Below are 14,413 nucleotides of genomic sequence, written 5' to 3'. Positions count from 1 at the left end.
GCCCGTCGAAAAAAAAAATTTGACAATGAAAAATTCGACACCAATTCGACCCCTTTGTCTGTCGAATTTTATGAAATTTGACAGTCCAGGCCTGTCAAATTTGGGCTTTTTTCACATCATGGTACATCATTTTTAACTTATTCAACCTCTTCTTCAATCTATTACTTTTTAATGCATTGTAAAACATCGTTTACTTTTCTACGGAAATCTATTCTCCACCAAAAATCATATCTTGTTCTAGATGTTTGAAGGTAGAAGGAGATAGAATCTTCAATTTTCTTGTCTTCAATGTCTTGTAAAAATCCTTGGTTTTTCTACCCAAAAGTCCATGGAACTTCCACTTCACCAAAACTCCATCTTGTTGTTGTGGTTCGAAGATTGAAGAAGATGGGTTCTTAAGCTTCAACCTAAAGTTGAAGAAAAGAATGAAAAACTTCACCCTGAGGTTGAAGATTACTTGTTTGGAGGAGAAAATCAGCTAGAGATTTAAAATAATGGCATTTAGGTAATTTATGGTAGTCTCTTGTAGAAGACATAAGTCAAGGGGGGCATGTTATCAATTTCAAAATACAAGAGGGTATTTTTTTATATTGAGAAAAATATTAGAGAAAACCTTCAACGTGGATGAAATTATAGATCTTAGGGTTAACTTAAGTAAGCTTGAGTCGCAATGCACTAAACTGATGCGGTTGATAAAATCAAAGATCTTTGATACATGTTCCATGTGCCTAGGGGTAATTTAAGTAAGTTAGTTTGAGATGTATAGGATCATTGAGCCAACCCCTACTTTTCTCAATCCAAACATAGCGCTAGTGTACACTTTGTATTTATTCTTTAAGTTGGAAACATGTTCGGTCGGATGTGATTTGATTGTTCTTGTTGGTTTTACATAAATAAAATATCAGTTTCCTTGAATTTGAAATTAAAAAAGAAATTATAATTTTTTTTTTTTGTGTGTGATGAAATGATGCTTTTGAGGCCCCTTATAGGCTTATACCATTACAAGGGGTACCAAACTTGAACCCTTTGGTAACTTACCTCATATACCCCTAGATCTTTTTATTTTTATTTTTTTGGTTAGAGTGATTTAGTTTGACACTCTGGCATTTATGGTTGTAAAGTTGAAATCACCATTTATCAAATGGTATGCAAATATCTTCTTCGACTACTTCGCATTGGCAAATACATGATGTTGAGAAAGGTTGCAAAGGCTAACAATGACCCAAACAACTATCGATAACCTAAAATGGACACAATTCCTTTTTTATCCAAACTACTATTCTACAAACTTGTTCAATATATACAATTTTCAAACAATATTCTTTCACTGGTTGATGTGATGAGGCTTCGTACTGATATGAGGTACATTTCATTTTTTAGGAAAAAATTCTATGTATAAAAGAATTGATATAAGAAGAGAAGCCATCTCTTCACGTAGCTCATTTGAGAAAATTAAAACCCGGTCCCTTGCTACCTACAACACCCTTCCCTATATCCCCCTCCACAACTTTCGTAATAGAAGTGTTCAACTCCTCTATTAATAATTCTAGCTGGGGGTAGTCACCAAAAAGTTCCCTCATTACTGAAGTGCCCAAAGAACAAGTCGTCAAAAGTGGCAAGGTAAATTGTCCATGGAAAGATATTCAAAATCTCATTCATGATCACGGCATGCACAAGTCACAATAATATCTCCTTGAGGACAAGTAGGACTAGCATTATGAAGCACATAATAACAAGCATTGTAACACACTTCACCATTCCTCCTCTCCTTTGCGTTCTCTCAGCCAACAAAAGTCCAACACACCTTGAATGACAATGACCCAAGCGGGAGCAATACATACTAAATAGATAGATGAACAAGATAGAAAGAGGACCTTCGCCAATTGTTTAAAGCCTTGCTCTACTGTGGCTACAACATTCTGAATGTCATAATCTATCCGATCAACAATGATTCCCTGTTAGAAGAAATAAATTTAGTCAGCCACCCTTGGAGGAAACCTATGGAACTAGTAAAGTTGGGAATCTGCTAACCTAGTCTATCACAAGTATCGAGAGATCCTTCATGATTAGAGCAAACTCGTTTACCCATTCTACCACCTACAAAAACAAACGTACATCGTTGTAAATAGTACAAAGGCTTATCATGGATCTACAAATGGTCTGATTTTGTTACCATGGTATTGTAAGGTTACCAATTCATAACCTTATTTACATGATTTGTTGTAAAGAGGAGTGCATGATCTCAAATCGGAAACAACATTAGGCTGCGAAATGTTTGCATTTACCTGATTGATATCTCTCTCCCTTTCTGCAATGAATGCCTCACTTTTCTTTAGCTTTGACATTTGGTTATCTTTAAAATCCTGAAAAGATAAAAACAATCTAATAAGCTTGAGTTCAAAAAACTATATGTCATGAACACGAGGCTAGTATTTATAGATGAATCATGATTTAGACCACCATTTAGGAATACTAATATTACATGTGTTATGGAAACTAATTACTTAAATTCGACAAGGAAAACAACTTACTATATCACTGAAATCATCATCCACTTTAGATTTATGTCCATACGAATTGATCTCCAAATCAACCCTGTCTTGACCCTATACCACAGAGCAATAATTAATAAAATTTGAGAAGCACACCACTACTGCCCGAGCTATTAAGATTTTGATGTCTGGATGCAGCATCAGGTAAGGTTTGTTACTAAGGAACTAAGAAGGAAAAAAGAAGGGAACGAGACAGGTCCATGCATATTCGAATAAAATTAAAGTTCAAGCACCCAAAGAGGGGGAGAAAATTTGTTAGTAAATTTTGGATTGGAAAATCAAGAGGTGATGGTGTCGAACCATGTGCCACAAATCTCTAATCTTCAATGGGTCCCCTGTAAGTTTGGCTAACCCTATGTTTTCTTTAGCTGATAAAAGTTATCACTTACACAATATAAAATAAAATATGCAACCATACCTCTTTATTCTATTTGAGATGCTTCAAATGATAAGCCCAGGAGATCATCTCAGGCCCTGAGGCCCAACCCACATTATATGGACTGATGCGCAGGAGCCACTAATACCTAGAAGCCCAAATTGCTACCCTTTCTTCTCAACTGTAGTTATTTTATTTCAGTATTATTTTTTTATGTATTTGCTGGTTTATTTTGGTTTCATTGCAGTTCATTGCACGTTTGCAATTCAGGTGTAGTGGGTGACTGAGTCTCCTAAAGATTCGGATGCCATTAGTTTAATTTTAGTTATTTCTATTGTGTATAAATTAAGAAGAAAGGCAATGAGAAAGGGGAGATCAGAAGTTATTAAATTTGTGGTTCATTCTCACCCAAAGAGAATACATTCTGTGTTGTTGTGCTTGTACTGATTGGGACCTAACATTGGTATCAGAGGTTCATGACGACAAACAAGGAATGGATCGAACTTCTAGAGCAGGGGCTCGGAGGAGTTCAAGATGGAATGCAACGGATGGAGGTGAGAATCACGGACAAAATCCAACGATTAGAGGATACCATTGCAAAACTATCTGAAGCATTATTTTCAAGCAGAGGATCACCTAGCCACAATAACTATCAACGTGAAGGAGCCAACCGAACCAACCGAAATACAAACGATAACACTCGGCCATTTTCTTCCAAGATTGTGAAGTTGGACTTCCCAAAATTTTGTGGAGATGATCCGACAGAATGGCTCAATCGCGTGGACCAATTCTTCGAGTTTCAAGAGATAGCTGACGATCAAAAGGTTCGTCTAGCTTCATTTCATCTCGAAGGTGAGGCAAATCAATGGTGGCAGTGGTTCCGGAAAGCACTCGTTGAAGAATAGAGGAATATCTTGTGGGAAGACTTCGAAGATGAAGTGAGAGCTCGGTTTGGACCACCTGATTCTGAAGACTTCGACGAAGCTCTATCCCGAGTTAAACAAACGGGAACATTGCGAGACTATCAACGGGAATTTGAACGGCTTGGGAACAGGGTTCGCGGATGGACCCAAAAGGCTCTTGTGGGTACGTTTATGGGAGGCTTGAAACCAGAGGTGGTCGATGGAATAAGGATGTTTAAGCGTCAATCTTTAAAAGAGGCAATTAGCTTGGCAAAAATGAGGAACGACCAGCTTTCGAAACAGAGGCAATTCACATGACCAAATGCCTTACGAGCTTCCGTCACTGTAAATAATCCCAATCCTTCCAAGGGTTCCACGCAAGCAACAATCAAAAGACTATCTTGGGATGAAATGCAGAAACGAAGGGCTCAAGGATTATGTTTCAATTGCAATGAAAAGTTCACCCTTGGACATCAGTGTCAAGCACCACAATTGATGATTCTAGAGGGTTGTATACAAGAAAATGAAACGTCGGAGGAAATTGGAGGGATGAACATGGCAAAAGAAACACCTGAGAATGAGGAAGATGTCAGCATAAAGGAGCCCGAGATCACTCTACATGCTCTAACTGGATGGACCGTACCGAGAACAATGCGAATTAAGGCAATTATTGGAGCTTGTGAGGTAATCACCTTAATCAATAGTGGATACACTCATAACTTCATCAGTGATCGAGTAGCCGAAATGCTTCATTTGCCCGTGAAGCCCACTGAACCATTTACTGTCAGAGTTGCCAATGGAGAAAGATTATCATGTAAAGGGAAATACGAGAAGCTCACTGTTGATCTTCAAGGTAATGAGTTCCAACTTGATTTCTTTTCATTGCCTTTGAATGGTTTGGATATGGTGTTAGGAATTCAGTGGTTAGAAACATTGGGTTCAATAGTTTGTGATTGGAAGAAGCTAACCATGGACTTCATTTGGGAGCAACAACCTAAGAAACTTCAAGGGATTGAAGTTCCACCAATACAAGACACCACATTGCAGGGATTTACTAAGGAATTTCGACAAAAACAAGCTGTGTTTACTTTGTATTTTCAGCTCGAAGGGCAGCAAAACCATGAGGAAATCCCATCGAATATGCATGCATTGTTGGAAGGATATTCGGATGTATTTGCCGAGCCCACCAAATTACCACCAGCACGCGAAATTGATCACACAATACCACTCAAAAACGGAACCGAAGCTATTAATGTGAGACCATATAGATACGCATATTTCCAAAAGACCGAGATTGAAAATCAGGTTCAAGACATGCTCAATGCAGGGTTGATTCGTCCAAGCACCAGCCCTTTTTCTTCTCCGGTATTGCTAGTGAAGAAGAAAGATGGAACATGGAGATTTTGCACAAACTATCGAGCATTAAATGCTGTCACCATAAAGGATCATTTCCCTATTCCGACAGTAGATGATATGCTCGATGAGTTATACGGAGCTTCATTTTTTACTAAGCTAGACCTTAGGGCAGGATACCACCAAATAAGGGTTAGCACCCCCGATATCCCTAAAACAGCCTTCCGCACTCACAATGGCCACTATGAGTACTTGGTTATGCCATTTGGACTATGCAACGCGCCATCTACTTTCCAAGCAGTAATGAATTCAATTTTTCGACCATATCTACGAAAATTCATCTTGGTGTTTTTTGATGACATTCTAATTTACAGTCCCACATGGAAGCAACACTTGGAGCATGTCCAGCTTGCATTAAACATCCTCCGACAGCACCAATTCTATGTTAAGATGAGCAAGTGTGCATTTGGCAAGCAAGAGTTAGAGTATTTGGGCCACATAATCACACATCGAGGAGTCAAAGTTGATGAAAAGAAAATTGAAGCAATGGTTGCTTGGCCAAGACCCTCCAACATCACTGAGCTCCATGGTTTCTTAGGCTTAACTGGCTACTATCGCAAATTTGTTCAAGGTTATGGATTAACGGCTCGACCATTAACTAACCTCCTTAAGAAAGGGAAGTTTCAATGGAATGAAGAAGCGGAAGCGGCTTTCTTAGCGTTGAAACAAGCCATGACATCAACCCCCACACTAGCCATGCCAAACTTTGCCGAACCTTTCATCATCGAAACGGATGTGTCGGGAGAAGGAATTGGAGCGGTCCTAACTCAACAAAATAGACCGATTGCATATATGAGTCGAGCCTTGGGAATTACTAAGCGAATTTGGTCAATTTATGCAAAGGAGATGCTAGCTATCGTGGAAGCAATACGATTGTGGAGACCATATTTACTGGGCCGAAAATTCTACATCAAAACCGATCAACGAAGCCTAAAATTGTTTTTAGATCAGCGTGTTGCAACTCCAGAGCAGCAAAAATGGGTGGCCAAATTATTGGGGTATGATTATGAAATCATCTTTTGACGTGGTCGGGAAAACTCAGCAGCAGATGCTTTATCTAGGCGACAAGAGAGTCCATTGTTGGCTGCTCTTCACTTCTCAGAAGTAGATATTTGGGCACAGATCAGAGAAGCTTCTAAATTGGATCCTTACGTACAGCTTATGGGACAAAAGGCTGATGCTAATCATGGCTCCTTGACTTGGCGTGATGGTTTGTTGCTTTACAAAGGGAAGATCGTGGTGCCTACTGATAAATCTTTAAGGGCCAAGTTGTTATATGAAGTTCATGATTCTAAGGTTGGGGGGCACTCAGGTATTCTTCGAACTTACAAAAGATTGCATCAACAATTCTATTGGCCGAAGATGCATAAAGATGTTCATGAGTATGTCCAGAAATGTGAGGTATGTCAACGCATCAAACCAGAAACCATGGCACCAGCGGGATTACTACAGCCCCTACCAATTCCAGTACAGGTTTGGGATGACATCACTCTAGACTTCATTGAGGGGCTGCCAACTTCCCACGGCAAAAACTCAATTCTGGTGGTCGTCGATCGGCTAAGTAAGTTTGCTCACTTTATTCCCTTAATTCACCCATTTACAGCCAAAGTTATTGCAGAAAAATTTATTGAAGGCGTCGTCAAACTCCATGGAATGCCACGATCCATCATCAGTGATCGCGACCCAATATTCATAAGCAAATTCTGGTAAGAATTCTTCAAACTCTCTAGATCAAAACTCATGCTCAGTTCAGCTTACCATCCGCAAACAGACGGCCAAACCGAAGTTGTTAACCGCTGCGTCGAGCAATACTTGCGTTGCTTCGTTCACCAATGGCCGCACAAATGGAGTACTTATCTTGCTTGGGCAGAATATTGGTACAATACCACCTACCATGCCTCAACGAAAATGACACCTTATCAAGCTCTTTATGGTCGTCTACTACCACTCATTCCTGCCTATCCGGAGGGTCTTTCACCAGTCCATGAAGTTAATCAAACCCTCCTGCACCGTGACGATATGCTCCACCAACTCAAGTCAAACTTAGAGCTTTCCATGAACCGAATGAAGCAACAAGCTTACTCCAAACGTAGAGATATTCAGTTCGGAGTTGGTGATCAAGTCCTACTAAAGCTCCATCCATATCGCCAACAAACGGTCTTCAAACGGGCTCATCAAAAATTATCCAGCCGTTATTATGGACCATACCATATTTTGGAGAAGATTGGAGCTGTCGCATACAGATTGCAACTGCCACCCACCGCTCGAATTCACCCTGTGTTCCATGTCTCTTTACTCAAACCATATAATGGCACTCATGCTGAACCACTATTTGACTTACCTCCAGTTACGGACGATGGAGTAATAGCCCTCGAGCCTCACCAAATACTTGATACCCGATGGGTTAAGCGTGGAGACATCTTCATTGAAGAAAGCTTGGTACACTGGAAGCATCTACCCCATGAAGAAGCCACCTGGGAGCCTACAGATACACTTTGCAATTAGTTTCCTAATCTGATGCTTGAGGACAAGCATCCTCTTGTTGGGGTGGGCATTGATAAGCCCAGGAGATCATCTCGGGCCCTGAGGCCCAACCCACGTTATATGGACTGATGCCCTTATATGGACTGATGCCTAGGAGCCACTAATACCTAGAAGCCCAAATTGCTACCCTTTCTTCTCAACTGTAGTTATTTTATTTCAGTATTATTTTTTTATGTATTTGCTGGTTTATTTTGGTTTTATTGCAGTTCATTGCACGTTTGCAATTCAGGTGTAGTGGGTGACTGAGTCTCCTAAAGATTCGGATGCCATTAGTTTAATTTCAGTTATTTCTATTGTGTATAAATTAAGAAGAAAGGCAATGAGAAAGGGGAGATTAGAAGTTATTAAATTTGTGGTTCATTCTCACCCAAAGAGAATACATTCTGTGTTGTTGTGCTTGTACTGATTGGGACCTAACATCAAATAACTAGATTGCTTCTTTCGAAACTCCATTGAAAGGTTCTGAAGGTCAGTGGCAAGAAACTACAAAACATAGATTCATTGCTATATTAGAGCTTTGAAAACCTCACAGAATTGGGGGAAAAGATACCCCTTTTTGGTTATAAACGTAACATCCTTAATTTAATATGTTAATAGATCTTCTTGGTGAAGGAAAGGAGATTAAGCTTATAAACAACTCTTAAGGCATTTGAAATGGATCAACCCCTTAACCCCATTCTCATCCTCAACAACATTTGATGGAATAATTATAATCTAGAAAAAGTTGAAAAAACAACTAAAAATCATACCTCTGAGTTGAACTTCGTCAAAATCGACCTAATTTTTGCTTAGTACGATATCATATTACAGGTGATCATATGGCCAAAACTTAACCTAGACTCATCTCCTTCTGTTTCTTATAGATCTATAAAGAACCTTGTATGAATATCTTAATTCAGCAATAAGACAAAGTATGGATCTTCTCTTGATTATTTTCAACATTGCAATCTCTTATTTCAGATGAAGAAGACCAGCATAAAAGAGACAACCCAAGATGGAGATGAAGCGGAAATAATGATTGGGTTTTTCTTACTTGGTGTCTTCGCCTCATCTGTGCCGTCTTCAGTGAATGGAGATGGTTAGGGTTTGAGTTGTAGAAGAGAAGACGATGGGTAAGAGAGAAATTTGATTTGAATATGATTTTTTATTTTGATTTGGGTTATAGATGCGGGGAGGTGTTTCTAATTAATGAAAGTTTTAAGTAATTAAAATAGCACATGCTATTTAAATGTGTTTTATCGTCGGATTTCACTAGATCCATATTTATCTAACATTTGAAAACATTTGTGTGGATGTTGGTTTGAGAGTTTGGTAGTGGAACGCGACCCTATATATATATATATACTCATATAACTACAATATGTTTTATCCTAGTGGCTAAAAGTTTTGGATTGAGCTGATTTTGGTGAGGATGATCTCTATGATGAGGAGATCATCCTCACCAAAAATCAGCTTAATCCGAAATTTTTAACCTCGTCAAAAGTGATTTACAAAAACTGGACAGTCCACGATTCTTCAACTCATAAATATGAGGTTAGAAGTTTTAGAATTAGCTGATTTTTGGTGGGGATGATCTCCTCATCATAGAGATCATCCTCACCAAATATTAGTTCAATTAGAAACTTTTAGTCGACATAGGACAAAATACTTTGTAAATATATGAGTAGATATGTGTGTACACGGATTCTAATCATATATATATATCGGAAATGTTCAGCAACAAACATTTTGACAAACATTTTGGCAAAACATTTTTCAAAACATGGGTTAGAGGTTTTGGAATGGGCTGATTTTTGGTGAGGATGATCTCTACGGTGAGGAGATCATCATCACCAAAAATCAGCCCATTCCAAAACTTCTAACCCCTTCAAAAATGGTTTACGAAAAATAGACGGTCCACAATTTTTCAACTTGTAAACTGGGGCTAGAAGTTTTGAAATGGGCTGATTTTTGGTGAGGATGATCTCCTCACTGTAGAGATCATCCTCACCAAAAATCAGCCCATTCCAAAACCTCTAACCCATGTTTTGAAAAATGTTTGTTGCTGAACGGGACACTATATATATATATATATATATATATATATATATATATATATATATATATATATATTGTTCTTTGAAAAGAAAATAAAAATTAACATTACAGAGTTGACAATTAATATCCAGTTTCCTATCATGTAACAATGGCCCACCGGCCTAACATAAATGACAATACGAAAATTAAATCAGCACCTTGCGCTAATAGAAAAAAGATAAACATGCACCTAAAAGTAAATTACCTCTGAGTATCCATTCATCAACCCATACATAGCATCACAATGTAAGATGCAAATATCACTCCTTGGGTGTAATTTTGATATTTTATCATTCCATCCATTTTTCTAGTATTTACACTTTTCGTCCTTTTCGAACTCAAACTACTATTTTCAACGTTTATCAAAACAATGTAATTTCTTTAATAGTAACCATTTTCAAACTTTACAATTCATTTTTAACAATTTAATTGAAAACTATTTAAATTTAGTCAAAACGGGGTTTTGGAAATGCGTGGAATTCAAAATGTCAAAAATAGTGTTGTCGACAACTAGCAGTGGCACCGTCAGTCCTACCACCAAAACTAGTAATCTGTGCGAAAATTGGATTTTAATCCAATTTTCGGGTTTCTTTATTAATTCTTCGATCCATTTTCCCACCCACGATTCAATTGTTAAAAATACAATAAAAGCACATCAACCATGAAACTTTCATGTGAATTTGAAAGAAATCTACAATTTAAAATAACATTGCAATTTTCGATAAAAGCCCTAAATGCAATTTTCGTTATCTATTGTTACCAATAGAAATTGAGAGTACACTATTGAAGTTCGTGGTTGTCAAAAATTATGATCTAGCATGGAAATCAAGGTGAGACAGTACTGAAGTCAAGGTTGGATAAACTTGGGTGCAAAACGAATGGATTGGTTACAAAACTCTAAATGACGGTGTTCCCTTCCTTCTACGATGAAGAACAACTTTCCTCTAAATAGATGAAACCTCAAGTGGCGTGTGTCAAAACCCCCTTGCTGGTTTTTTATAAGAGACAAGATAAAGGAAGAGAAATTGAGATTAAAGATAGTGAGAACGAAGAGCTTATCGATGCCGACAACTTTTCGTTCTTCGTCAAGGCTAGATGGTGTCTTATTCACGATGGATCTAAGTGAGAAGAGGGTTGAAACCCTTGGGTTGAGAGTCAGCTGGGGTTTGGGTCGTTGGAAAGAAAAGAGTGGAATAAAAAGAACTTTAAGTTCTCTTATTTACAAGGACTTAAAGGCAAAATGGGTATTTTTCTAACTTGTTTCTATTGTTGGCAGTATCTCGACTTTTCGAATACGAAAATTAGAAAATGAGTACTCCGTTCTTTATAATTTTTCGTTGCGGACCTAATGGTCAGATTTTACTAATTCTCTCTCTAACGAAAAATTCACTTTTTTAGATTTCGTTAGACACAGAAATCGAGGATTTTAAAAACTTTTTTGTTCGTACTCAAATTTAAGCGTACTTACAGGCTAAACTGTATTTTTTGACTAATTTAAGTCCAATGGAAATGTTAGTTTTTATCACAAGTCGAGAATTCCTACCCTAAATCCCACTTTCAAAAATTTTTCAAAATTTTATTATTAGAATTTTCTCAAGATACGAGTTAAAAATCCAAGGTATTACCTTTTGAACCTATTATAACTTAATTTAGACACTTCTAATAATAATCTAACACTACTACATAAATCTCTTTAGACAACACCTTGATTTTTTAAACAGACATTTGTTTTTATAAAAAATAGATATCTAAGGTCTAATTTTTTAGGAGGACGAAAATGCACCAAATTTTTGGGGTTTATAGATATTCGTTTGCATGAAAATTTTGGCTTTCATTACTAAAAGTTGGGGTGCTAATAGTATAAATAAAAATTAGATAAAAAATAAATCAGTTAAATTTGTGAGACCACAGATTTAGTGAGGGAACGCGAAGATCACCCTAGTGGCCATTTGTATACTAACATTGACAATAACGGCTATTACAAAGATGGTCAGGGAGGTCATATTGGAAAGGCGTTCATAAGGACTCTGAGCTCCAAGTGAAGGAAAGAAAAAACCCATGGAGATACATATTAAGACAGTGCCAGTAAGTTTAGATATTTGATCATGAGCAGAAGGCATTGATGAGGTGAGATCTACTGGGAGTTTGGTAGCTATGGCAAGAAGGGTGAGCGTAAGGGAATTAAGTGAGAAAAATCGACAAGGTATCCATGGCTTCCTAGAACGTAGTCCATGCAACAGATCAAACATCATAAATAGAAAACATACCGAGGTGGCTGCAGCTGTATATAAGCCAATCAAGGGAATTGGAGAAGAATAATTGTGATCATCAGATGTTACATTCAAACCTGAATGATTCTCCATTTGCCTTTCTTTTGGTCGAACAAGCAAGAAGCAAGTCGTCGTCTTCTTTTTAGTTTTTACACATCTAACAAGGACTATCCACTTTATATTATTTTTGGGGTGTATTTTGATTCATGCATGTGCATTGTATATTATCTAAATTTCTATTTAATCAAAGTCAATTACGCGTCCTCTGAACCTTCCTCCGCACTCAACGAACCCAACATTTGATTTTATATTAATATTAAAGATTAATCCCTGAGTTTTCAAACTGAGGTCATTTCCCTTGACCAAGGTCTTGTGTCACGGACAAAATTAAGATGACGTAAATGACCTTGTCTTCAACCTCAAGTCAAAATGTTCTTATTTTTTACACACAAAATATGCCATTTTCAAGCTTAAGCCCAAGAAGTTGCATCGTTAAGGCATCTTTCTATTCGTTCTATTGAACACTAGGGGCTAAAGCAGGCCTATTGCATTTGAGCAGCATAGGCAGAAAACAGAAGATCTGAATTTCACGTAGTTCCTGATTGATGTGCAAAGGCAGCTCACATGTAGAGTAGAATGATCAGTTTTTGAGATTGTCTTCTGATGGGTCTGGTCTTTATCTTTTTACTCTACATGGGTCTTGTAGTGTGTGAACAGGGCTGGCTGGACAGAAGTTGAGGCCTAAGGCCAAACCTCTAAGCGAGGCTTTTTTATATTTAGTATATCGATATAAATAATAATAATTAACTATTTAGATAGTAATTAATTAAATAAAAAGTCTGCTAATTTAAAAAAAAAAAAATCAATATTTTCTTATGAATGAAATAATGGGTAGTTTCTATTTTATTAAGATTATTATTTTATTTAATAGATAAGAGATTCTGCTAAAAATTGTTTATAACCACACATTTTGAATCTTAAGGATTAAAAAAAAAAAAAAAACAAATGATGAAAACAACAAATATAAAAAAACAATTTTAACATTAAATTTACTTCTATAAGAATGCCTTATCAATTGTTTTGAGAGAAAAGAGATAATGTATAACCAGTAGAAATTAGTAACATAAAAATTAAAACAGAGCATTCAAAAAAAAAAAAATTCTTAGATGTTCAACCATTGTCCACAAAATACAACAACTATTAATCTCCACTCACAATCCCAACCATTGTCCCCAATTATCTATTTATCTTTCATTATTATCACTCAACTTTCATTTTTCCATTAAAACAAAAAAATACTAATCAACCTAAATAACTTCCATTTTTCCCCAATTATACTAATCAACTTAAATCCAAATAATAAGTAAAAATTTCCCTTAAAAGATGTAATAAACAGATAAATGGAGCAACATTTATTGAAGGTTGCTAAATCTTCAATCACTTGAACACAAAACAAACACCAAATATAGAGAGAGAGAGAGAGAGACGAACGAAATCAGAGAAACTCTAAATAAGATTTTGGGGTTTTCCAATACGTTATGTTGGAGGGAAAAAGTGATTCTCAATCAAAAAATCCAATTAGATGCTAAAATAAACCAATAAAGGGAGAAGAATCATAACCTCATTCTCAATTAAAAAATCTGAAAGTTTTAAGGTGAGTTTTTACCAAGTTTTTCGTTTGGAGATTTCTCATCGGTCCATTTGGATGCCCTAATAATTTTCTTCTTGAATTCACATGGTAGAGTGGGTTAATCTTCCGAAAATCAGGGTGATTGAACCAAAAAGATGACACAGAGGGCAAAGAAATTTTATATGATCCGTAATAAAGGTTTCAAAAAGACAACCATAATCGAGATCGGTCTCTGCAACAACAGATGAATGAAGAGGAGACTATGTGAGGGCAAAAAATTGCTCTTAGATTGCTCATATCTATTCTGATCTCTCTTTTCTTCCTGAATTTGATTTTGATGGGAGATCGATAGAGGAAGAATTAGGGTTTTGGTGGTCTGAGATGTTTCTTTACATGTAGACGAGAGTGATGAAGGGGAAACGAATTACAGAGTGAGAGAGTGTTGTATACATGTCACTTTATCAGACAAAAGTGCGACCAAAATCTATTGTCGTTAAAGAAATAACGACTGCTGAAAATTGTAGAAAATACCGGAGTTATCACCGGTGACCGGAGATCAAGTGGGTCACCACTGCGACCTTCAAAAATGTGTGAAAATTACATTTTTACCCCTCTATTTTTAAGTGGAAAAACACTGAGAAAAATGGTAA

The 14,413-nt window shown here is 36.9% G+C and overlaps 1 protein-coding gene across 2 annotated transcripts; it reads right to left on the bottom strand.

Moving 5' to 3' along the window:
• Positions 1–1,269: 1,269 nt before the first annotated feature.
• On the bottom strand, positions 1,270–8,909 carry LOC147382179 (syntaxin-43-like). 2 transcript variants are annotated; one of them, XR_015173854.1, is made up of 5 exons: positions 8,537–8,900; positions 2,532–2,606; positions 2,286–2,363; positions 2,032–2,097; positions 1,270–1,955 (listed from the first exon to the last, which is right to left on the bottom strand). XR_015173854.1 is itself a non-coding variant. In XM_086428908.1 (5 exons), the coding sequence occupies exons 1-4, from the start codon at positions 8,836–8,838 to the stop codon at positions 2,032–2,034; spliced, it is 237 nt and encodes a 78-aa protein (XP_086285034.1). In that variant the 5' UTR covers positions 8,839–8,909; the 3' UTR covers positions 1,272–1,955. The 2 variants fall into 2 exon arrangements, 1 of the variants encoding a protein (XP_086285034.1); XM_086428908.1 differs by having other exon boundaries at positions 1,272–1,955; positions 8,821–8,909.
• Positions 8,910–14,413: the final 5,504 nt, after the last annotated feature.

Source organism: Akebia trifoliata, chromosome 16 (genome assembly GCF_017979445.1).
Source record: "Akebia trifoliata isolate Shusen 1 chromosome 16, ASM1797944v1, whole genome shotgun sequence".
In the NCBI taxonomy this organism is placed as follows: domain Eukaryota; kingdom Viridiplantae; phylum Streptophyta; class Magnoliopsida; order Ranunculales; family Lardizabalaceae; genus Akebia; species Akebia trifoliata.
The sequence above is the reverse complement of the archived record's forward strand: the minus strand, read 5'-3'. Positions and strand labels throughout refer to the sequence as shown.